The sequence below is a fragment of the Bufo bufo genome, chromosome 5, assembly GCF_905171765.1.
Source record: "Bufo bufo chromosome 5, aBufBuf1.1, whole genome shotgun sequence".
Classification (NCBI taxonomy): Eukaryota; Metazoa; Chordata; class Amphibia; order Anura; family Bufonidae; genus Bufo; species Bufo bufo.
This window is the reverse complement of record NC_053393.1, coordinates 511,190,326-511,217,250: the sequence shown is the minus strand read 5'-3', so window position 1 is coordinate 511,217,250 and position 26,925 is coordinate 511,190,326. Positions and strand designations below refer to the sequence as shown.

General features: G+C 45.5%; 1 protein-coding gene across 1 annotated transcript in view; it reads left to right on the top strand.

Moving 5' to 3' along the window:
- The window catches only part of ARMC3 (armadillo repeat containing 3), a 103,686-nt gene that overhangs the window by 11,029 nt on the left and 65,732 nt on the right, over nt 1-26,925 (top strand). The window contains exons 4-7 of the mRNA XM_040433023.1: nt 5,366-5,434; nt 8,081-8,256; nt 10,566-10,760; nt 13,917-14,100. Coding sequence (XP_040288957.1) covers nt 5,366-5,434; nt 8,081-8,256; nt 10,566-10,760; nt 13,917-14,100 — 624 coding nt within the window. The remainder of the gene's footprint in view (nt 1-5,365; nt 5,435-8,080; nt 8,257-10,565; nt 10,761-13,916; nt 14,101-26,925) is intronic.

Genomic DNA, 26,925 nt, shown 5'->3' with positions numbered 1-26,925 from the left:
GAGGGAAACACATGCGCCGATCTGGGTCATCCTCGTTGAGATGCTGCAGTAGCTGGAGTTTGTAAGGGTGCCATTTGTGAGTAGCTAATATCCGCCGAAGGGATGTTCGACTAATGCAACTCTCCTGTGACATGCGGCGAGTGCTACGCTGTGGGCTCTTGCTGAATGAAGCTAGGACAGCCACTGATGTTTCTTCATTAGAGACAGATTTCATGCGTCCACATTTTGGCAAATCCAACACTGAACCAGTTTCACGAAACTTAGCAAGCAGTTTGCTAACTGTAGCATGGGAGATGGGTGGTCTCGTAGGGTGTCTTGCATTGAAATCTGCTGCAATGACCCGGTTACTGCGTTCACCAGACATCAACACAATTTCTATCCGCTCCTCACGTGTTAACCTCGGCGACATGTCAATGGCTGTAAACAAAGAGAAACTTGTAAATAACTGATGAAAGAATAAAGTTACTTTAAAACCAAGAACAGCATTGTTTTTCGTGTGAAATTGCCAATAAGTTTGATGTGTCACATGACCCTCTTCCTATTGAAAAAACAAAAGTTGGATTCAAAATGGCAGACTTCAAAATGGCCGCCATGGTCACCACCCATCTTGAAAAGTTTCCCCCCTCACATATACTAATGTGCCACAAACAGGAAGTTAATATCACCAACCATTCCCATTTTATCAAGTTGTATCCATATAAATGGCCCACCCTGTATAAGTCTCTTATGATTTTGTTTTAAGTATTTTTCATGTGAAAAGCAGTTTTACTGCTGCCAAGAACCATATAAAAATCTGTCCTGGTTCCCTTCTCCCACACAGTGATTGACAGGTCTCTCTATATAAACTACATGCAAAATAATACAGAAAAGGTGTCAACCATACTTTGGGGGCAGAATAAGCCAAACACATAGGCTTTCTCTATCTGTGGGTGAGATAAGCAGGACGCACAAGCTTTCAACTATGAGTGGGCACTGGAAAAAGGACTCGTAGGCTTTCTCTATGAGTGGGCAGGGGAAGCAGGACTCACAGGCTTTTTCTATGAGTGGGCAGGGGAAGCAGGACTCACAGGCTTTTTCTATGAGTGGGCAGGGGAAGCAGGACTCACAGGCTTTTTCTATGAGTGGGCAGGGGAAGCAGGACTCACAGGCTTTCTCTATGAGTGGACAGGAGAGAAGGACTCACAGGCTTTCTCCGTGTGGGCGGGGGAAGAAGGACCCAGAGACTCTCTCTATAATGGGTCCTTGAAGAAAGACTCATGGGCATTCTCTATGTATTTTTGGTATAAGCAGGATTTACAGTATTTCTATATAGGTGGGCACTAAAAGCTAGACTCACAGCCTTTTTGTGTGGGCAGGATAAAAAGAATCACAGGCTTTCTCTATGGGTGGGCAGGATAAGCAGGACTCACAAGCTTTCTCTGAGTGGGCAGGAGAAGCAGGACTCACAAGCTTTCTCTATGAGTGGGCAGGAGAGGCAGGACTCACAAGCTTTCTCTGAGTGGGCAGGAGAAGCAGGACTCACAAGCTTTCTCTATGAGTGGGCAGGAGAAGAAGGACTCACAAGCTTTCTCTATGAGTGGGCAGGAGAAGCAGGACTCACAAGCTTTCTCTGAGTGGGCAGGAGAAGCAGGACTCACAAGCTTTCTCTGAGTGGGCAGGAGAAGCAGGACTCATAAGCTTTCTCTATGAGTGGGCAGGAGAGGCAGGACTCACAAGCTTTCTCTGAGTAGGCAGGAGAAGCAGGACTCACAAGCTTTCTCTATAAGTGGGCAGGAGAGGCAGGACTCACAAGCTTTCTCTGAGTGGGCAGGAGAAGCAGGACTCACAAGCTTTCTCTATGAGTGGGCAGGAGAAGCAGGACTCACAAGCTTTCTCTGAGTGGGCAGGAGAAGCAGGACTCACAAGCTTTCTCTGAGTGGGCAGGAGAAGCAGGACTCATAAGCTTTCTCTGAGTGGGCAGGAGAGGCAGGACTCACAAGCTTTCTCTGAGTGGGCAGGAGAAGCAGGACTCACAAGCTTTCTCTATAAGTGGGCAGGAGAGGCAGGACTCACAAGCTTTCTCTGAGTGGGCAGGAGAGGCAGGACTCACAAGCTTTCTCTGAGTGGGCAGGAGAAGCAGGACTCATAAGCTTTCTCTGAGTGGGCAGGAGAAGCAGTACTCACAAGCTTTCTCTGAGTGGGCAGGAGAAGCAGGACTCACAAGCTTTCTCTGAGTGGGCAGGAGAAGCAGGACTCATAAGCTTTCTCTATGAGTGGGCAGGAGAGGCAGGACTCACAAGCTTTCTCTATGAGTGGGCAGGAGAAGCAGGACTCACAAGCTTTCTCTGAGTGGGCAGGAGAAGCAGGACTCACAAGCTTTCTCTATGAGTGGGCAGGAGAAGAAGGACTCACAAGCTTTCTCTGAGTGGGCAGGAGAAGCAGGACTCACAAGCTTTCTCTATGAGTGGGCAGGAGAGGCAGGACTCACAAGCTTTCTCTGAGTGGGCAGGAGAAGCAGGACTCACAAGCTTTCTCTGAGTGGGCAGGAGAGGCAGGACTCACAGGCTTTCACAAATTGTGGATGGGATAAACAGGACCCCCAAGCTTTCGCTATGAGTCCTGGCAGCAGTTAAACAGCTTTTTACATGAAATCCTGCTGATTCTCCTTGGAGAGATTGTTCTGGTAGAAGATCTTTAGGACGGTGCTCCATAAAAAAGGAGTATGCACAATAGCTGTCATTCAGGAGGGAGAAATCTGCCTCTTTTGCCACCTCTGACGCTTGTACTCGAACTAAGCGTTAGTTTTCGGGTCCACACTTGTACTTTCTGCATTGCGTATAACACAACAATCATAGCTCTACTAGGAATTCTCTACTGATATCGGCACAATGCAACAGGGATAAGTGTCATTTTACTGCTTTCAGTAGAAGCAGGAGAAGCAGGACTCACAAGCTTTCTCTGAGTGGGCAGGAGAAGCAGGACTCATAAGCTTTCTCTATGAGTGGGCAGGAGAGGCAGGACTCACAAGCTTTCTCTATGAGTGGGCAGGAGAAGCAGGACTCACAAGCTTTCTCTGAGTGGGCAGGAGAAGCAGGACTCACAAGCTTTCTCTATGAGTGGGCAGGAGAAGAAGGACTCACAAGCTTTCTCTGAGTGGGCAGGAGAAGCAGGACTCACAAGCTTTCTCTATGAGTGGGCAGGAGAGGCAGGACTCACAAGCTTTCTCTGAGTGGGCAGGAGAAGCAGGACTCACAAGCTTTCTCTGAGTGGGCAGGAGAGGCAGGACTCACAGGCTTTCACAAATTGTGGATGGGATAAACAGGACCCCCAAGCTTTCGCTATGAGTCCTGGCAGCAGTTAAACAGCTTTTTACATGAAATCCTGCTGATTCTCCTTGGAGAGATTGTTCTGGTAGAAGATCTTTAGGACGGTGCTCCATAAAAAAGGAGTATGCACAATAGCTGTCATTCAGGAGGGAGAAATCTGCCTCTTTTGCCACCTCTGACGCTTGTACTCGAACTAAGCGTTAGTTTTCGGGTCCACACTTGTACTTTCTGCATTGCGTATAACACAACAATCATAGCTCTACTAGGAATTCTCTACTGATATCGGCACAATGCAACAGGGATAAGTGTCATTTTACTGCTTTCAGTAGAAGCAGGAGAAGCAGGACTCACAAGCTTTCTCTGAGTGGGCAGGAGAAGCAGGACTCATAAGCTTTCTCTATGAGTGGGCAGGAGAGGCAGGACTCACAAGCTTTCTCTATGAGTGGGCAGGAGAAGCAGGACTCACAAGCTTTCTCTGAGTGGGCAGGAGAAGCAGGACTCACAAGCTTTCTCTGAGTGGGCAGGAGAAGAAGGACTCACAAGCTTTCTCTGAGTGGGCAGGAGAAGCAGGACTCACAAGCTTTCTCTATGAGTGGGCAGGAGAGGCAGGACTCACAAGCTTTCTCTGAGTGGGCAGGAGAAGCAGGACTCACAAGCTTTCTCTGAGTGGGCAGGAGAGGCAGGACTCACAGGCTTTCACAAATTGTGGATGGGATAAACAGGACCCCCAAGCTTTCGCTATGAGTCCTGGCAGCAGTTAAACAGCTTTTTACATGAAATCCTGCTGATTCTCCTTGGAGAGATTGTTCTGGTAGAAGATCTTTAGGACGGTGCTCCATAAAAAAGGAGTATGCACAATAGCTGTCATTCAGGAGGGAGAAATCTGCCTCTTTTGCCACCTCTGACGCTTGTACTCGAACTAAGCGTTAGTTTTCGGGTCCACACTTGTACTTTCTGCATTGCGTATAACACAACAATCATAGCTCTACTAGGAATTCTCTACTGATATCGGCACAATGCAACAGGGATAAGTGTCATTTTACTGATTTCAGTAGAAGCAGGAGAAGCAGGACTCACAAGCTTTCTCTGAGTGGGCAGGAGAAGCAGGACTCATAAGCTTTCTCTATGAGTGGGCAGGAGAGGCAGGACTCACAAGCTTTCTCTATGAGTGGGCAGGAGAAGCAGGACTCACAAGCTTTCTCTGAGTGGGCAGGAGAAGCAGGACTCACAAGCTTTCTCTGAGTGGGCAGGAGAAGAAGGACTCACAAGCTTTCTCTGAGTGGGCAGGAGAAGCAGGACTCACAAGCTTTCTCTATGAGTGGGCAGGAGAGGCAGGACTCACAAGCTTTCTCTGAGTGGGCAGGAGAAGCAGGACTCACAAGCTTTCTCTGAGTGGGCAGGAGAGGCAGGACTCACAGGCTTTCACAAATTGTGGATGGGATAAACAGGACCCCCAAGCTTTCGCTATGAGTCCTGGCAGCAGTTAAACAGCTTTTTACATGAAATCCTGCTGATTCTCCTTGGAGAGATTGTTCTGGTAGAAGATCTTTAGGACGGTGCTCCATAAAAAAGGAGTATGCACAATAGCTGTCATTCAGGAGGGAGAAATCTGCCTCTTTTGCCACCTCTGACGCTTGTACTCGAACTAAGCGTTAGTTTTCGGGTCCACACTTGTACTTTCTGCATTGCGTATAACACAACAATCATAGCTCTACTAGGAATTCTCTACTGATATCGGCACAATGCAACAGGGATAAGTGTCATTTTACTGAAGTGCGACTAAATGTTCACATCTGCTGTTCCCATATGTGTGTGTCATACTTCAGTGAACTGTGGATACATTCTTTCGGTTGGGTAGGATCTGCATTTCCAAGACCGTTGGTTTGTTCAATATCCTTAATCTGGATGATTCTCATTGTATACTGTGTGTACCATGTTATTTTAGCTCTACATCATTATATACTGCAGATATATAACTTGTTTCCTGATTAAGTTTGTAGAGATTAACATCATAAATCCAGTTCCCATCCTTTAACTTTTGTCTTTTGGATTTCTCCCAGATGATGTTAGGAGATTGATGCAGAAGCTGGATATGATACCTTCGCTAATTGCTCGGCTTGCACCAGAAGGTAAGAACTGCAAAATGTTCTGTTGACAAAACCAACCATCTGCTCCTAAGTTTTCCCCGTAACTAATAGCCGCTTATGGGGATTACAGAAAACTGGTTTTACAGTATGTCTTAGATGTTTTATTGAATAACCACTAAAAAGCAGCTCCAACATAGGACGGCATTTCCTACACAATGCATATGTACATTTAAAGGGGCATTACGGTTGTAGCAGGTATCCCTGTATCCTCCATTAGATCAGCAGGGGTTCTTCTGCAGGGAGCACGAGCCCAGGGACAACTTACCCAGCCGGGTTCTGCCTGAATCAGGGGTGTCAAACTCATTTTCAATGAGGGCCATTATGGTTGCCTTCAAAGGGGCATTTGTAATTGTAAGAATGTAAGTGTTCAGCTACATCGGGATCTTGGTCACGCAACAGCTGTCAAGACTAAGTATCGCAGTGTAGCATTGTTCTCATAAACATGAATGGGGCAGGGCAACCCCATAATCGCAAAACATCTAACCTGGTTGGATTTTTTGCGATTCTTGGGTCGTAGTTGTGGCAAATGTGTGAGTCATGCTGAAACCCATTAATTTCTATTAGAACATTGCTACTCTGCTTTACTTGAAGTGGCCCTGGAAAAAAATAACAAAAAGTGGCCCAATGTTGTAGGTGCAAATTGACCGAAGGCAGGGACAACAGAAGTACGGGGGACTGCAATACTGTATAGTGCAGCAGAAGCAAATTCCAGCAATTCTGAGTACAGCACAATATACTGCCACGCTCACCACAGTACTCAACTGTATCACTGTCCTGAGGACGGTGATTCAGTTGAGTTCAGGAGGACATCTGTGGCCATTGGCCAGGTACGTAAGTACCTACTGCTCCTTGCATTAATTAATGCTGAGAGCATCAGATCGTTATATACCCGGCTGGCAGCCATGAGGAGGACTTGGGCGGCCCCCTGGGCACCTGCCCACAAGGAAATTTTTCTGTAAGGTGTATGGTCAATCCGCCCCTGCTTGTCGCGCAACAAAATTCGCCATTTAGCAGAACCCTAAATGTAAGTACTTGATAAATAACCTGAGACACCAAATCACAAGCCTGCAGAAGACAAAGAGTGAGAAATTAAGTATAAGGGTCAGCAAGACATAATTAAGAGAACTTCCCAGAGGGAGTATAGTCGAATGTATAGAAGAATAATGGTGTCTAGCACGCCGTATGGAGCAGATTGGGTACAGCCGACATCCTAAAGTAGAGATTGCACCTCCAAGAGTGAAGACACCCCCAGGAGGGAGCCATTAAGGCACCATGGGGCACATTTATTAAGATTGGTGTTTTAGACGCCGGTCTTAATAAAGCCCTAAGCTGGTTTTGGTTCTTCCGCACCATGTTTAGTGTGGGTGCAAGCGTAAAACGCCAGCTACATCCTGCAGTGAAAGAGCCGGTATTTCTGCATCCCGATCTTGCAAGGGCCACATAAAATGATGTGGTGGGCCAAATTCGACCTGCAGGCCTTGAGTTTAACACATGTGCCCTAAATTAACAGAGCGGCAGTTCGAGCATGCACCGCCGCACCATTCATCTCTATAGGAGTTCCAAAATAGCCTAGTGCTGTACAGATGAATGGAGCACCAGGGCACATACTCAACATGACGCTCTGTTCATTTAGTTGGGCCCACTGGCCTGGCACGGGTTTATCCCTTGAAGAGTGCAGCAATTGGGCAGTTTACCTTCACGTCAGAAGGTAGCACCAGTGAACGTTCATGTACCTTCAGTGTAAGAACTTCCCAAGATTTGAGTTCTACTGGACCGGCACGTCTGGATCATCCAAATAACATGTTAGGATTAGGATTGAGCGAACTTGCATTTTTCATGTTCGGGTTCGGGTATTTGTGCAATTCCTGCAGGACTCCTGCATAACGGAAACTGTCCGGAACCGTTATGCTGCCCATTGACTTCTATTATTACAGAATGCCTCTTAAAGGTTTCCGTGATGCAGTCCATCATAGCATTCCGTTATATTCCATGATAACTGAATCCATGATGGAATTGCCCAAATACCCGAACTCGAACTTGAAAAATGCAAGTTTACTCATCCCTAGTCAGGATATAAACCGCCAGAAACAGAGTTACAGATAATTACGTTTAGCATATTATACTGCTCATGGTAGGATAATATTGTTTAATGAGGTTTTCTAGACACAAGTTATCGACTGTAGAACAATACTAAAATTTTATGGATATAGTAATATTCTTACTTTCTAAAGTAGCTGCCCCCTGGGTCCATTTGTGCTCCTACCATCCCTTGTAAACTGGTAGATCTGTGGCAGCAGGCAGCCAAACAGCTGGCTACACCGCATATGAGCAGATGCCACGTTCCTCCATCTATTGCTCTCATCTCCTCCAGGTGTTTGGCATAGTCTTGAAGACAGTGCTAACTATTGGTATAAAGGGAGTTTCAACAATCAAACAGCCCCCTAAGAGAAAACCACAGTTAGCTCAGAGAACCTTAAAATTGTAGGAGAGATTCATGTATCCAGTATGTATCCTTTATGGACATAGAATTCAGGCGAGGACAATGTGAATTTCTGTATAATAATCCATAAACAGTACATTATAATGTCACATAAAATACAGTAATATTCGTGTTTTGTCCTCTTGTAGAAGAAGTGGTGGTTCATGAATTTGCGACTCTTTGCCTTGACCACATGGCTAATGAATACACCAGCAAGGCAAGAATATTTGAGCTGAATGGGTTGGAAGCTCTCATCCGTTTGTTAAGTAGCCCAGACCCCGATGTGAAGAAAAATTCTGTAGAATGCATTTATCTGCTTGCTCAGGTAAAAGTATTTTCATCAGATCTCTTAGAGAGAAACAAATATTAAAGGGCCTCTGTCATCAGATTTGTACCTATGACGCTGGCTGACCTGTTACATGTGCACTTGGCAGCTGAAGACATCTGTGTTGGCCCCATGTTCATATGTGCCCGCATTGCAGAGAAAAATGATGTTTTACTATATGCAAATGAGCCTCTAGGAGCAACGGGGGCGTTACCGTTACACCTAGAGGCTCAGCTCTCTCTGCAACTGCCGCGCCCTCTCTACTTAGATTGACAGGGCCAGGCAGTGAAAACGTCATCCTGCCTGGACCTGTAAATAAAAGTGGAGAGGGAGCGGCAGTTGCAGAGAGAGCTGAGCCTCTAGGTGTAACGGTAACGCTCCCGTTGCTCCTAGAGGCTCATTTATATATATATTAAAACTTCATTTTTCTCAGCAATGCGGACTCATATGAACATGGGACAAACACAGACGCCTTCAGCTGCCAAGTGCACATGTAACAGGTCAGCCAGTTTCAAAGGGTTAAATCTGCTGACAGATGGCCTTTAAAAAACAGATCAAACAAGGAATATTGGGGCGGATTTACAAAAATTGTCTAAAAGCAAGACAGTGTAAACTTAAGACGTAACGTATTAAAGGGGTTGTGTCTAGTTTTAAAGGAACTAACTGATGGGTGGGGTCCGACAACAGAGACCCCCACTGATCTTGAGAATGGGGGTCTCGTTCCCCTTATATGATGGAATGGCAGATCGAGCAGGTGCCCTGCTGCTCCATTCATTTAATATGTCAGAGTAAGCGAAGTACAGGCTTGGCTATCTCTGACGGTCCCATAGATAGTGAATGGAGCAGCAGGGCGCATTCTGGACCTGCCGTTCCATCAGATCAGGCTAATGGAACACCCGTTTTTCGAGATCCCATTATCAGTTACTTCAAAACTTGGCACAACCCCTTTAATACATTACACCTTTAATGCTATGTACACCTTCGGAGGCAATTTTTGTTTATGATTGCATTTAACTCATTTTTGCCTAAAAATCAGTTGGCCTTTATTACAAATATTGAGCCATTCTGTTACAAAGGGTTAACAGTTTTTTAACTGTGTGACCTTGTCTCTTAACTACTAAGAGGTCATAAACACTTATTTAAGCCACATTCTTATAAGTGAGATAAGACCTGAGCTATAATGAGTGTTTATAATGTCAGAGAGCAGAGATAAGGAACCTATCAGCTCCCGAAATGACGGAAAAGACAGAAAATCCACTGTACAAAAAAAAGGCTCCATAATTTTAATAAAGACTAATTGAAAAAATTATTTTTAGCTCAAAATAAGTACAATGCAATAATAAAAAAAATTGTCCCCAAAGGTGTACATAGCCTTCAAAGGGTAACTGCCATGTTTTCATAAAAAAAACAATTTTAGTATATGTTACTGCTGCTGCAGCATTATGCATAAAGCAATTTTTAGTTTCTTCACATACCACTGTTTTCCTTGAGTTTTTCCCCTTAGTTACGGCTGTTTAAACATTTACAATATGAGGACCTTCTCAAGATGGCTCCTCTGTCAGTTCTCTGAGGCCAAAACTGCTTTCCCTCCCTTCCCATACACACTTGTTGTAGCCAGCAGCTCCCTGCCAGCCAATCAGATTAGATTACTGAGAGACACGCCTCCTCACTCTGAAGCCTAATGCAGGCATGCAGTGTGAAGGACCGCCCCTCTGTCTTCTGTTTATACTAAAAGGAAGACAGACAAGCCCTAGCAACAGTCTTTTAAGGGACCAGTGGAAAGGGACAGATGACATTAATGAAAGCTGTTATTATAAGGTAATTACAGATCTTTTGACAATCATTGACAGACTAACTCAGGTATACATGCCAGCTCTAATAAACTAGCAAATAAAATAAAAATGACAGTTATCCTTTTAGTTTAAGATGTCATCTGTGTGCTGCCCACATTCATGTGTCCGTTCTGTGTCTTATAGACAAGAATAGGCATTTGTACAGATGGGAATGAGAAAATTGCTGAAAGGGACACTCTTTTGGGTCCATAGGACCTATGGATACGTTGAGCCTGTGCGACAGGAGCTTTCCCGGGGCCGAACGTGTAATAAGCTTCCTCTCTGGCGGGCCAAAACACGTAGTAAACAAATGGTGGCCTGCAGCTCCTCCCACTGGTCATCACAGAGGGTTTAGACTGAGCCCTGCTTTTCAGCTGGGATCTTTACGTTCCACTTTTCACTGTTTTGTGTTTTTTAATACTTGCCTTCGCTTGGGCATGCATAAAAATATAAATAACACTGCTGCTTGCTAAACAGGATTTCCAAAGTCGCAGTGCAATATGCGAGCAGAACGCTATCCCGCCATTGCTGGAACTACTGAAGTCAGACTATCCAGTAATTCAGCAGCTGTCACTGAAGGCTCTTGGTAGTGTGAGCTGTGAAGCAGGATGCAGGATTGCTCTGAAGGAAAACCAAGCTTTGGATCACCTTTTAAAAATTTTGGAAGTAAAGGTAAGCATTTTTTATACATTTTATATTACATTGTAAAAATTTGCTTAAAAGGGTTGTCCGTCCGAGCAGCGGACTTGATCAGTGGTTGGAACAAGTGCTGTCTATTGACATGGTGCAACGTGCCGGCCACAAACAATCTTTTTTGGTGCAGCATAAAATATGTAAGTACCAGAGAAACCTTTGCTGAATGGTTGGGTGATCGGCGGCATGTTTACGTGGGGCAATGATCAGGAGCGAGAGTGATTCTTTCTCTATCATCGGCCTAAGGGCTCATTCACACAAACGTAAGGGCTCCGTGCTGCGGGCCGCATACGGCGGTTCCGCAATACATGGGTCACCAGCCGTGTGCATTATGCATCACGGATGCAAACCGCAAATCCAGAGATGCAGTGCGGAAAGGAAGCACGGAACCCCACGGAAGCACTACGGAGTGCTTATTTGGTGTTCCGTTCTGTGCTTCCGTTCCTCCAAAAGATAGAGCTTGTTCTATCTTTTTGCGGAACGGATGGAGCGGAACGAATGGGTCTGCGATCCGCATGCAGCTGTCCCACGGTCGGTGCCCCGTGCATTGCGGACTGCGATTTGCGGTCCACTGCACAGGCACGGAGCCCTTACATTCGTGTGAACAAGCCCTAAGTGTGAGATGTTGGAATCCTAATAATTCATTTATGGCACATCCTGTGGTCATGACAAAAATGGGAATACGTCTTTAAATAGTTAAGACCTCTTTACATGGGCCGACACAGCAGGGACTGTTCGTCCCCATAATTGCCTGCTTATCAGAGGATGTGAGATCTGTATATACATGCAGCAATCATCTCTTCTGTGTGGGGATGAGTGATCGCTACTGTGATCGCTCGTGCCCATACAGAATCATTGCTTCTGGGAAGCAGATTGCCTGTTTAGACAGCATGATCTGCTGCCAAGAAATTATGATTTAGGTGACCACAGCAGCGCTGGTTTCGCCCAAGGAATGAGCATTTGTAGGATTGCTGGTACTTTTAGGCCTCATGCACACGACCGTATGTATTTTGCGGTCAGCAAAAAGGGATCTGCAAAAAATACAGATGACGTCCGTGTGCATTCCGTATTTTGCGGACGGGAACAGCTGGCCCCTAATAGAACAGTACTATCCTTGGATGCACACGGAGTAATTTTTTTTTTTTTGCGGATCCTCTGAAATGAATGGTTCCACATACGGTCCGCAAAAAAACCGGAACAGACACGGAAAGAAAATACGTTCGTGTGCATGAGCCCTTACCCAGAGTAATTATTGGGAACGAGTGTCCCTAGGAATTCTTTCTGATAATTGCCCTGGTCTTCAACCTGAGTAAAGGGTCCTTTACACATGCATAGCAATATTAACGTTAAAGTCCATGTTAGAAGATGAAATTGAAGTAATTTTGCAAAAGATCTTATTATAAAATGTCTTCTCATTTTGGGCCTCCAGCCCTGTGCAGACCTATGCATCTCCGTGGTAATAGACTTCAAACATATTGGGCCAGATTTATAATTACACTTACATCTTACTCCACTTTTACATATGTCCAAAGTCACTTTTGGCTAAGGCCTCATGCACACGACCGTTCCGTTTTTTGCGGTCCGCAAACCGCGCCCGTGTGCCTTCCGCAATTTGCGGAACGGAACGGACGGCCCATTGTAGACATGCCTATTCTTGTCCGCAAAACGGACAAGAATAGGACATGCTATATTTTTTTTGCGGGGCCTCGGAACGGAGCAACGGATGCGGACAGCACACAGAGTGCTGTCCGCATCTTTTTGCGGCCCCATTGAAGTGGATGCGGACCCGAAAAACGGTCGTGTGCATGAGGCCTAAGTCAGATTTATTAATGGTCCTTTAATACTATGCTAAATGTGGTTTGACGGTAGCAGTTTATCCTTTAGTAAGCGGCTTTACAAAAGTCGCACGTCTTTACAAAAAAGTCGCATGTTCTATTAAAAAGTCGCATAAGATAAGCATGGTCCTCACTGGAGTGAAATTGCGCAATTTTTTGAGACTTTTTAAATTGTCGCAATAGTAAATCTGTCTAGAGATTCATTTACATAAGAAAACACGGCCACTTTCAGAAAACTGGCGAGCATAGCGCAGAGCCAATAAAAGTCGCAAATTTTTGCACAGTTTTAGCGATTGCGCAAAAATTTGCGACTTTTTCACTCCATTATTTTGACTTTGAGCTAATGATAAATCTGGCCCATTGAGTGTAGTCTTCTCCTGCTTCTAAACTTTCTCACATCTGTTCCCTCGCATAAGCTACAATCAGTAGGCTACCAAGTACTGCGTGTGTATGACTGCACGATAGCATTAAACAGGGTTTGTTGGCTGTCTGTTACCATGGTGATGTCTTGATGTGCATAGATGCTGTATGAACAAAACAATAGGACATTTTTTATCCAAGTCCTAGTGCAAAATTATTAAATTTTTCATTCTAGATGCATTTTAACAATAAAAAAAATATTTGGTTGTGAAGGTGGACATACTCTTTAAATTGTTCAGAAAGGTATTAAAAATTCATAGAAATGACCAAGGGTTTGGTTTTAGTCATTTTAGTCAGTCTTTTTACTTTTTATTACTGCATGCAGAAGACGTCACAATACATACAGATTTCTTATGTGCATTTGCAGTTTGTTCTGCATAACGGAAACGGGACGGATCCGTTATACAGGCCATAGACTTCTGTTATGACGGAATGAATAACGGAATGCCTCTAAAGGCATTCCGTTATGCATTCCGTCATGGAATTGCGTTATGGTCCGTGATAACGAAATCCATAAGGCAATTCTTCTTTTACCACCAAACGAATTTCAAACATCTCTAGTAGCGAGCATAGACTTTGGACAATCATGTACAACCTGTGTAGGCTCTTCTCATAGAGCCTATATACTTACTGTATATAATGACCTACTTCAACACAAGTCCAAAGAAATTCAGCCGCGCTCGCCTGCTAATTGCTTCGGAAGCACGGATATGCCTGGGACCAGGCAAACAGGCAACTTGAAAATGAAAAAAGTAAATCCAGTTTCCAATAAAAGCGCTTTTATTGGAAGCTGGATTTACTTTTTTCATTTTCAAATAAGGACCTACTTGTATGGGAGTAAAGTGGTTTGACTACATATGAGCTGACTCTCTATTTCCAGGAGCTTAATGACTTACATGTGGAGGTGCTTTTGATCATTGCAAACTGCCTTGAGGACGTAGACACTGTTCAACTTCTTCAGCAGTCAGGAGGACTTAAGAAGATATTGACCTTTGCGGAGACTTCTCCTCTGCCTGACGTGCAGAGAAATGCCGCCAAGGCCATCGCTAAGTCAGCTAACAATGGTATGTGACAGTCAACGTTAAATCACATTCAGAGTAATTCAGAATAATGGATGTGGATTGTCTCAGCCGAGAGTGGCTTCTTTTAATACGCTGCTTTTTAATGTCAATGTTTTGACAGCGTGGCTCCCTGTTCTTTTATACTGGAGAAGTGGAGCTCTCTTAGACTGGAGATAGAGAATGCTACACATCTATATACACACATGAGAGAGAGCACGCAGTCCATCAAATCCTGCCCTAGAGTATACACAATCACTTGTAAATTGAAATATATATACGTTTTGAATGAGGTCTCTCACAACCACAACTAGTGTTAGAGGGGTTATCCTTTACAGTACTTAGAATAGGCCATCAAGATTAGACCCGTGGTGGGTCCAACCCTCTGCAATCTGACGATCAGCTATTTGAAGGGTTTTGCCTGGCAAACAAAAAAAAGAGTACATGTCGTTAGACCCAGTGGTGGGTCTAAGGGTAGGTGCACATCACCATTTAGTTTTATGTGCATCCGTTTTAGCCATTTTCGTTTGAGATCCATTTTTTGATGGAAAAAATTTCCTCCGCGGATGCAAAATGAGCATAACTGAGTATAATGGATGCTCAAAATAAAGGATCCTTTTTTTTTTTTCCTGTTCTTCTGACGGATCAGAAGAACAGAAAACAAAATGGTGATATGAACCTAGCCTAACTGTCCGCATCCTGACAATCAGGTATTTAAAGGGCTTCTGTCACCCCACTAAACTCATATATTTTTTTTGTGTACTTATAATCCCTATCCTGCGATATATCTATACATTATGTTATTAATCATTTTCGTTCAGTAGATATGTAAAAAAACGTACTTTTATAATATGCTAATTATCTGTCTACCAGCAAGTAGGGCGTCTACTTGCTGGTAGCAGCCGCAAAAAAACGCCCCCTCCTCCGCCAGCCGCGATCTCCTCCTCCGACTGGCCCTGTCAGCATTTCAAAAATCGCGCGCCTGTGTTGATTCGCCGCACGCGCTCTGAGATAAGGAGGCTCGCCTCCTCAGCACTCCCTCAGTGCGCCTGCGCCGATGACATCACCGAAAGAGAAGACGTCATCGGCGCAGGCGCACTGAGGGAGTGCTGAGGAGGCGAGCCTCCTTATCTCAGAGCGCCTGCGCCGAATCAACACAGGCGCGCGATTTTTGAAATGGTGACAGGCCAGTCGGAGGAGGAGATCGCGGCTGGCCCTGTCAATCAACAGGAGGAGGGGGCGGTTTTTTGCGGCTGCTACCAGGAAGTAGACGCCCTACTTGCTGGTAGACAGGTAATTAGCATATTATAAAAGTACGTTTTTTGACATATCTACTGAACGAAAATGATTAATAACATAATGTATAGATATATCGCAGGATACACAAAAAAAAAAAATGAGTTTAGTGGGGTGACAGAAGCCCTTTAAAGGGGCTCTGAACCCGGACATATCCCCATCTTCATCCCTCCGGCCCCCCTGATATGAGCTTTCATGCTCCGATGTGCTGTATTGTGCAGGGCAAAGGCATTTTCTGAAGATTCGGTGACATACCGGCCTCTCCATGGGAACTGCTAGGCGGAGGCTAGGGCAGCGCTAAAGCCCGCCTATCAGAGCTGGTGACATCACCGGGAACACTGCTGGGCGGAAGCCTCCACCTAGCAATGTGCCAAAGTATCACGCAGGGCATGAAATGCTCTGATGCTAATATCAGGGGGGCCGGAGGGGTGAAGACGGGGATATGTCCAGGTACAGCTCTGAACCCGGACAACCCCTTTAAGGGGTTTTGCCTGGTAAACAATCAAGATTACATGTCGCCTGTAAGCCATCAGTATTAGATCAGTGGTGGGTCTGACTCTCCGCACCCTAACGGTCAGCTATTTGAAGGAATTTACCTAGCAAATAATGAAGAGTACATGGCACACCCAAGCTTTTTACCAGCTGATCGTCGGGAATACTGAGACCACTCTAATATTTATAACCTATTCCGAGGAGGGTATGGGCATGGTTACATAGAAGGGAATGGAGCTGTGGTCACATATGCACACCACTGCTCCAGCCACACAGACGACTCGGGGTATAGGTAGGGGACCCCAGCAGTCAGTGTTCATATATAACTCGCCTATCCTGTGGATAGGTTTTGAATGTTTGTGGAGCAACCTCTTTAAAAATGGTAGAAAGCCCATATCCAAGGTGGGCTGCGTTTTGTTTCTGCCTGTACTGTAGTGTAATAAAATATCAGTCTACCTGCTTGGTCTTAATATATCAGTATGTCTCCTTTCTGTAGGTCAGTAGATTTGTGCTTTAGGTTAGCGCTGTCTACCTGGCCAATAGCTAGCTTCTTCTTGGTTCTTATAGGTTGTTTGTGACGTATACAGTATATTAAGCTGCTCATTGAACATCTGATACGAGTTACAAAGAGTCCACACGATGCACAGCATACAGTGCTGGGGACCTAAGGACAGGGAACCAATTTGCAGTATCGGCACAGAGTTCTTCCCTGTTTGTGGGGGTTTACTCTGGGTACTTCAATTTTTTCCTGTACCCCAAAACCATACTTATAGGTTAATGTGCCCTAGTGTGAATGTGCGTGTCTGAGAGCTTGTGATTGTGAGCCCCATTGAACGGTGACAATTTATGTACTATACTGCAAAATATGTTGGGGCTATATACAGTGCTGCCCATAATTATTCATACCCCTGGCAAATTTTGACTTAAAGTTACTTTTATTCACCCAGCAAGTATTTTTTTGACGGGAAATGACATAGGTGTCTCCCAAAAGATAATAAGACGATGTACAAGAGGCATTATTGTGGAAAACAAAACATTTCTCAGCTTTTATTTACATTTGAGCAAAAAATACAAGATGTTCCACACTGTGGAAAATCTGAGAGAACGTGGTCGGAAGCCAAAAGTGACACCTGTGCTGGTCAGGAGGATAGTTAGAGAGGTGAAAAAGAATCCAAGGATCACCACCAAGGCTATCCTGGTGAATCTGGGCTCTGCTGGTGGCAATGTCTCATGGCAGACAATCCAACGGACACTGCACACTGCAGACCAAGGAGGACGCCACTTCTCCAGATAAGGCACACAAAAGCTCGCTTGGCCTTTGCAAAAGCTCATCTGGACCAAGAAGAAGACTTCTGGTCTTCTGTGTTATGGTCAGATGAAACAAAAATGTAATTCTTTGGTCACAATGATGCTTCCTTCATTTGGCGTAAAAAAGGAGAAACCTTCAACCCAAAGAACACCATCCCCACTGTCAAACATGGTGGTGGGAACCTAATGCTTTGGGGGTGTTTTTCAGCCAATGAACCAGGAAACCTAATCACAGTAAACGGCACCATGAAAAAAGAGCAATACATGAGGATTCTCAACGACAACATCAGGCAGTCTGCAGAGAAACATGGCCTTGGGCACCAGTGGACATTTCAGCATGACAATGACACAAACACACAGCAAAAGTGGTGAAGAAATGGTTAGCAGACAACAACATTAACGTTTTGGGGAGGCCCAGCCAGAGTCCAGACTTGAATCCAATTGAGAATCTGTGGAGGGAGTTAAAGATCAGGATGATGGCAAGAAGACCCTCCAACCTGAAAGATTTGGAGCTCATTGCTAAAGATAAATGGGCAAAAATACCTGTGGAGACATGCAAAAAGCTGGTCTGCAATTATAGCAATCAGCCAATAAAGGCTTTTCTATTAATTATTTAGAAGGACATGAATAATTTTGGACTGGACACTTTTTGCTCAAATGTAAATAAAAGCTGAGAAATGTTTTTTCCCCACAATAATGCCTCTTGTACATCGTCTTATTATCTTTTGGGAGACACCTATGTCATTTCCCGTCAAAAAATTACTTGTTGGTTGAATAAAAGTAACTTTAAGTCAAAATTTGCCAGGGGTATGAATAATTATGGGCAGCACTGTAAGCAATGGGTAATAAATAATAATACAATAAGCAAAAAAATACTATAGTCTATAGAGTATGTCACATCCTTGATTCTACCAGCAGAATATATACACCGTAGCTTTCATAGATTTTTATTTTCTGTAAGGTATATTCATCGCTAAAATGTTTTTACTTGTATATGACTCTTTCCTTCTTAATTATACCCATTGCTTGTTAATGAGCCTTCTCCCCCGTTGTGCCGCTCAGAGGGCTTCATGGGGGCCTGGTGAGCCCGGCGTGATATCAGAACGTCCCCAGCACGATTATCACGGTAATTGGATGACACTATTGATCTACTGGCAAATGTCATCTCCCTAAATGGAAGAGTATTTCCTACTTCTATTCCCTTATGGTGCCATAAGATGTGACATGGTGGACACGGAGCATAGCAATACGTTGTGAGAAATCGAAAAGGATTTCTTTTGTTTCCTAAATCCAAAGCAAATGAAATGGCCATTTCCATTAGTCCTAACTGTAAACCATTTTAGATTTCTAAGAATTAATCAGATTTATGTGTTACTACAACTAAATGCACCTCTATATGTTTGTGAATTTACCCTTAATCAGCCTTGTGTGAACAAGGCCTTAAAGGGGTTGGCCAGCAGGATAAGAAGTTTTACATAAAGGGCAGAATGGGTTAAAAAAAAATAAAGGAAAGACTATTCTCCTCACTGTTGCCCTGTAGCTGCTGTTCTGATGCTTACTGGGTCTCTGCTGGTCTCCACTTCTCTGTCTACGCTGGACACACTGGAAATGGCAGGAGTCAATCACTGGGGGTCACCCATTTCCTATACGTCAAGCTTGGACAATAAAGCATTGGAAAGCAAGATATATGACCAAAACTTTTACTTAAAGGGATTGTCACACTTCATCAAATGGCATTTATCATGTAGAGAAAGTGAATACAAGGCACTTACTAATGTATTGTGATTGTCCATATTACCTTTTTTGCTGGCTTGATTACTTTTTCCATCACATACACTACTTGTATCGAGGGGTTATGAGCACCCTGCAATCCAGCAGCGGTGGCCGTGCTTTTCCTATAGTGCTCAAACACAGTCGCACATGCTCAGTCACTCTCCTTACGATCAGGTCTCTACATAGTGATCCTCTGATCCCTGCAGAGCAGCCCATAGAAGTAGCTTTATGCCCTGCTTGTCGAGGACGGAGCAAAGCCTATTCTGTAGTATGGCAGTATAGCTGAGAAGACTACTAATGCAGGGGAAGTAAGAACGGACCACATTATCAGCTGCCAGAGGAAGAAGGAGAATGATTCTGATTAGAGCCTGTTTCTCACAGTACAAATAGACAGCAGGGGAACACGTAAAAATTAAGGAAAAAAGTTACGTTTTCTATGATAAAAACACTGTAAATGACTTTTAAATTGTTATTTAAAGGGGTTTTCCAGTTGTTATTTTATGCACTTATATAGCGCTACTATATTCTGCAGTGCTTTACAAACAGTAGCATCAAGATGTCCCCAGTGGGGCTTGTGGCGGACCGCTTGGCACCCCAACTGGGTGCCTCCGCCAATCGATGCTTCCTAGTGCTCACCGAGTACTTCCAAGCACTCCAAAGACACCATCAGCACTGTAGTCCCCACTTCCAGCATTACAGCTTGGCTGGGGTTTCGCTGTCCTCCACCCACCCTGGGTCCAAGGCCAGGATCCAGCTTCCAGTGGGTAGAACCGTGTTGTAATCCCAGGGGAGTATAATACCGATAGCAATCCCCAGAGTAAATATAGCTGTTCCCCCCACACATGAGAAGAGAGGGTGAAACAAATCAAGAACTCTCTTTATTGAAGACAACTCAGTATATATACAGTTCAAGAAGTCTAACAACATAACTCAATCAAACATGAACAGCATCTTAATGAAAGAATAGGGAGAGAGGAGACACATGTGATGGGATTATCTCCTGAGTGTATCATCGGGTAATCTACTCCTCTACACCGGAGTCGGCTACTACTAGAGTCAGCTATCTTAATCCCATCACTAACACAATAGAACCAAGGGACAAATAAACTAACACATTCATTGGGAGTCTCAGTGCAGAGTTAACCCTTTTTGTGTTGCAGGATTCACACCCTGCATATCACGGTCGGCGTGACTATCACATACGTGACACAGAGGGAGGGAACAAGGAAGGCCCTGCCCAAGTGAGAGGGAAGGTGGTGACCCCTGACTCACCTAGCGGCTGGCACCTGGCTGCCCTGACGTCCCTAGACGGGTTCCTCACCCGTACGCCGATCACGTGCCTAAAGCCCTGGCTTTCCCTAAGCTGAGCCCTAGATAGTGAACAGGGCGGTGGGAACACTAGTCCGCACCACTAGCTCTAAAGGAAAACACCAAGGGAAGGACAGACAATACAAACTCAACATATAATCCCAGGTGGGCGACAACAGGAGACAACAAGAAGCCCAACAGGGATCCGGAGGGTAGCACTCTGGAACGACAACCAGGATTCACAACTCCAGTGGGTCAGTATAGATGTCCAGGCAGGAAGCTCTATAACTGGCAACTAGAGAAGAGTGAGGGGAGAATATAAGGAGGTTGGGAGTGGCAGACAAGAAACAGCTGAGGAGGAGAAGCTACGGATCCCTGATTGAGACAAAAAGGATAGCAAGGCAAACACAGAAAACAATCACTAAGAAACAACGTGATCTTTAGATATAGAGCGCGCAGCCACCCGCTGCGACCTCCTGACCCCGGGTATAACGGAGTCAGACGTGGCTCTTGATACCCTCGTGACAGTACCCCCCCTTTCACGAGGGGCCTCCGGACACTCAGGACCAGGTCTCTCCGGATGAGAGGCATGGAAAGCCTGAATTAACCTGTTGGCGTTTACCTCTGACGCTGGAACCCACATTCTTTCCTCGGGACCGTAACCCCTCCAATGCACCAGATACTGAAGAGAGCGGCGGACCCGACGAGAATCAACAATTCTGGCTATTTGAAACTCCAGATTACCATCCACAATAACAGGAGGAGGTGGCAGCGGTGATGGTTCTAGAGGTGGAACATACTTCTTGAGTAACGATTTATGGAAGACGTTATGGATCTTAAAAGTCTGAGGTAGCTCCAGGCGAAAAGCCACAGGGTTAATGACGGCTACTATTTTATAAGGACCAATGAACCTAGGGCCCAGTTTCCAAGAGGGAACCTTCAACTTAATATTCCTAGTAGACAACCACACATAGTCATTCACCCCTAGGTCCGGACCTGGCGACCGTTTCTTATCGGCCATGCATTTATATTTACCACTCATCTTTTTCAAGTTAGCTTGCACCTTCTGCCATACCGAAGAAAGAGATGAAGAAAACCTTTCCTCTTCGGGAACCCCAGAAGACCCCCCCTCTTTGAAAGTACAAAATTGGGGGTGAAAACCGTATGCACCAAGGAATGGTGACTTGCCAGTGGACTCCTGATAATGATTATTTATGGCAAACTCAGCTAACGGTAAATATGATGACCACAAAACACCTTAAATATGTTTCTAGGTTTTGGTTGGTACGCTCAGTCTGTCCATTCGACTGAGGATGGAAAGCTGAGGAAAAGGACAAGTGTACCCCCAAACGGGAACAAAAAGCTTTCCAAAACTTAGAAATAAACTGGGTTCCCCGATCCGAAACCACATCGGAAGGGACCCCGTGAAGCTTCACGATTTCACTGATAAACACCTGAGCAAGAGTTTTAGCATTAGGAAGTGCGGGTAGCGCAATAAAGTGTACCATTTTGCTAAAACTGTCTACTACTACCAAAATAACTGTTTTACCCGCAGACAACGGTAAGTCAGTGATGAAATCCATTGACAGATGTGTCCATGGCCTATTGGGAATAAAAAGAGGCAATAAAGACCCTGCTGGACGTGTATGAGAGACTTTCGCGCGTGCACAAGTAGAGCAAGTAGACACGAAATCCATTACATCCTGACGCAACCTTGGCCACCAAAAACGACGAGATAATAGCTCCAAGGTTGCTTTACTACCCGGGTGCCCAGCAAGTGCCGAATTATGATGTTCTTTTAATAATTCAAGACGCAGGTTTAACGGTACAAACAATTTCTCTGAGGGGCAAGAGGCCGGGGCGTCCCCCTGGGCCTCTAACACCTTTCCCTCTAGAACAGAGTGTACAGCAGAGACAACCACTCCTCTTTGTAAAATAGGTACCGGATCACTAGCATTACCCCCTCCAGGGAAACTACGAGATAACGCGTCTGCCTTGGTATTTTTTGCCCCAGGACGATAGGTGATTACAAAGTTAAATCTGGTAAAGAATAGCGACCACCTAGCTTGTCTAGGGGTGAGACGCTTAGCCGATTCTAGGTACAGAAGGTTTTTGTGATCCGTAATCACCGTGACGGGGTGGATTGCTCCCTCTAAGAAGTGACGCCACTCTTCAAGCGCCAGCTTAATCGCCAACAGTTCCCTATTTCCAACATCATAGTTCCTCTCTGCAGAAGATAATTTTTTGGAAAAGAAAGCGCAAGGGCGCCATTTGCCAGGAGACGGACCCTGAAACAATACAGCCCCCACTCCCACCTCTGACGCATCTACCTCAACAATAAAAGGCTGGGAGACATCAGGTTGAATTAGAACAGGTGCCGAGGTAAACCTCTCTTTTAGAGAGGAAAATGCATTTTTAGCGGCGTCAGACCATTTAGAAAAATCAGTCCCCTTCCTAGTCATGTCGGTAAGGGGTTTAACGATCACTGAATAATTTTTAATGAACTTTCTATAGAAATTTGCGAAACCCAAAAACCGTTGTAGGGCTTTAAGGTTCTCAGGAAGATCCCAATCTAAAATTGCCTGGACCTTCCCAGGATCCATACGGAAACCTGAAGCAGATAATAGATATCCCAGGAACTGTATTTCCTGAACGGCGAAGACACATTTTTCAATTTTCGCATATAATTTATTCGTCCGTAGGACCTGCAGTACTTGCCTGACATGCACCTCATGTGTTTTCAGATCAGCCGAATAAATTAAGATATCATCTAGGTATATGACTACAAACCTGCCGATGAGATGACTAAAAATATCATTAACGAAATGTTGGAAGACAGCGGAGGCATTGGTCAGACCGAAAGGCATAACTAGATTTTCATAATGCCCCTCAGGGGTGTTAAAAGCTGTCTTCCACTCATCCCCTTCCCTGATACGAATCAGATTGTAGGCCCCCCTAAGATCAAGTTTGGAGAACCACCTAGCACCCGCAATCTGATTAAAAAGGTCAGGAATGAGAGGAAGAGGGTATGGGTCTCGGATGGTTATCTGGTTTAGCTCACGGAAATCTAGGCAAGGACGCAGGCCCCCATCTTTCTTTTTAACAAAGAAAAACCCTGCAGCCACGGGCAGGGCCGCTGATAGAAATCATGGGGCCCCGTACAGCATACATGACGGGGCCCCCTTCAGCTCCACCCCCTGATCCCTCCTTCAGCCACACCCCTGGCCCCGCCCTTGGCCCCTCCCCAGACGCCGCCTTGAAACAACATGCAGATTTGTCCACAAGTGATATTTATTTTTCTCCAGCCAGTTATAAGTTTTATTATCCAAAATAAATACTGTTTTCAGATGAGAACAGACCTCTTTAATATCAATATGTAATAAAAAAACATTAATGAATAAATGAAGTGGTATTTTGAAAAAATTAGGAAGATTAAACAAATGATAAAGGTGGAAAAAAAACAACAAGCCAGGTCTCGTTAAAGATAGTTTACTGTAGACAACTCAACTACAGTGGGGTAGCCAGGCCTGAAATAATAATTAGAGTGAGCCTGCAGACAGTAGATCTTGACCCCCCCCCCCCCCCCCAAACAAGTACATTCATACCTGTTATCCTGATTCCTGGCCCCAGGACAGAGTCACTTCCTCCTTCACTGTAGATAGACTGTAGTAGTAGCGCTGGCTGCTGTGCTGTCTGCCTCCCTGGATTCCTGGATTCGCTGCCCGGAGTGTCACAAATTTTTTTATTTTTTTTCCTTTCTTCACTGCCAGTGGTGCTTTTCCTTCTCTCACTCTCTTCCCTGGCGCCGCGGAGGGAGAAGAATCACTCCGCGGCGCCAGGGAAGGACAAGCTGGCCGGGACTTGATTCTGCAGAGCAGACTGAGCAGAGCAGAGGAGCGGGCGCGGGAGAGAGAAGAGAAGAGATACTCTTCCGCGCCCGAAACAGAGGAAATAGTCCCTACCTGCTGCCGCATACAAACGGAGCAAGCAGGCAGGTACTGAGCGGCGATTTAAAAAAAAAAAAAAACGTAGAAAGCAGGGGGGGGGGGGGGGGGTACGACGGCGTTTGACTAGCGGTCAGGGCTGTGGAGGTTTTTTTTTTTTTCTTTTTAGAACATTAATTGGTTATGTCGAGGCTGCCCGGGCCCCCCTGCCAGCCGGGCCCGGTACAACTGGGCCAGCTGTACTGGCCTATCAGCGGCCCTGGCCACGGGTGAAGAAGAGGGTCTGATGTGTCCCTTAGCCAGACTCTCGGAGATATAATCTTTCATGGCTTGTCTCTCGGGACCCGAAAGATTATACAACCTGGACTTGGGTAATTTTGCACCGGGAATCAGGTTAACCGGGCAATCATAAGGACGATGAGGTGGTAGCTTCTGACAACCCTTTTCAGAAAAAACGTCCTCAAAGTCCGAAATAAATGTAGGTAGGGAAGCTATGGAGGCGATTAAGCAATTGTTATTTAAGCAATTCTCTCTGCAATGCTCACTCCACTCCAATATCTCCCTGGCCTGCCAATCCACCACTGGATTGTGCGCTACCAACCAGGGAAGACCCAATACCACAGGAGAGGGAAGGCCCTCCAGAACGTAACATGAAAGACACTCATTATGGTGGTCCCCTACCCGAAGGTGTAAATTATGAACAATGTGGGTGAGGTTTCTCTGAGACAGAGTAGCCGAATCTATAGCGAATACGGGAATAGGTCTCTGCAGCGTACAGAGAGACAAACCCATAGTGCGGGCAAAATGGGCATCTATCAAATTTACCCCTGCTCCACTGTCTAGAAAAAAAGAAATAGACTCCGTCTTAACACCAAAAACAATAACCGCTGGTAACACAAATTGAGATGTTCGTATGGAGGAAACGTATACCCCCCCGACTGACATCCTCCGCACAGCCTGGGGTTAGTAGTTTTCCGACGGTCTTTTGTTTTTGAGAAAGAAGGGACAGACATTAATGAAATGACCCTTCCCCCCACAGAAAAAACAAGCCCCCCCCCCCTACGGCGAACCTCAGGAGGACGGACCTGACGAGAAGTTCCGCCTAGCTGCATAGGCTCATCTAAGTCAGTACAGACTAATTGTTGCTTGAGAGAGGTAACCAATTGCTCAGGAATTTTCGATCTCTCCCTAAGACGCCTATCTATTCTGATAGAGAGGGACATAACAGCATCAAGGGAAAGGGGGGTCTCATACAGCGCCAGTGCATCCTTAACCCTTTCAGATAACCCAGAGCAGAACTGACTCCTGAGAGCCGGGTCGTTCCACTGAGTATCCGTAGCCCACCTACGGAACTCTGAGCAATATTCCTCTGCTGACCGATCTCCCTGTAGGAGTCTCCGTAACTTCGACTCAGCCAGGGCGACTCGGTCAGGGTCATCATATATGAGACCCAAAGCCCCAAAAAATCCCTCCACTGACCGGAGAGCCTGGGAACCAGGGGGTAACGAGAACGCCCAGGATTGTGGGTCCCCCTGAAGCAGGGAAATGACAATCCCAACCCGCTGTTCTTCATTACCTGAGGAGTAAGGGCGCAACTTAAAGTATAATTTGCAGGCCTCACGGAACGTCGCAAATTTGTCCCTTCCCCCAGAAAATCTGTCAGGAAGAACAACCTTGGGTTCTGTAACAACCTGGTTACCCATAGCAACCGCTGGGGGTGCGGTCTGCTGCATTTGCTGCTGTTGTTGGAGGACAGACGCCTTCAATCCTGCCACCTCCAAAGACAGGCCTTGAAGCTGTTTTGCCAAGGCAGCAATAGGATCCATATTGGATTCTAAGTAGAGAGAAAAAAAAAAACAACAAAAAGAAAAAAAAAAAAAATTTTTTTTTCTCAAAAAAGTAAAGGCCAGTTATAATATCACGGTCGGCGTGACTATCACATACGTGACACAGAGGGAGGGAACAAGGAAGGCCCTGCCCAAGTGAGAGGGAAGGTGGTGACCCCTGACTCACCTAGCGGCTGGCACCTGGCTGCCCTGACGTACTAGACGGGTTCCTCACCCGTACGCCGATCACGTGCCTAAAGCCCTGGCTTTCCCTAAGCTGAGCCCTAGATAGTGAACAGGGCGGTGGGAACACTAGTCCGCACCACTAGCTCTAAAGGAAAACACCAAGGGAAGGACAGACAATACAAACTCAACATATAATCCCAGGTGGGCGACAACAGGAGACAACAAGAAGCCCAACAGGGATCCGGAGGGTAGCACTCTGGAACGACAACCAGGATTCACAACTCCAGTGGGTCAGTATAGATGTCCAGGCAGGAAGCTCTATAACTGGCAACTAGAGAAGAGTGAGGGGAGAATATAAGGAGGTTGGGAGTGGCAGACAAGAAACAGCTGAGGAGGAGAAGCTACGGATCCCGATAGCAAGGCAAACACAGAAAACAATCACTAAGAAACAACGTGATCTTTAGATATAGAGCGCGCAGCCACCCGCTGCGACCTCCTGACCCCGGGTATAACGGAGTCAGACGTGGCTCTTGATACCCTCGTGACACTGCACCTTTAATGGGCAATAGGAAAGATGTGGCCTATAACTCCACACATAAATCAGGGTTAATAGTTCTTTGTAACCCCCAAGAGGTCTGAGGGGGATCTCCATAGTTCTGGGTCCATAGTCCGTAGGCAGGAGGCTAGCCCTCAGGCTT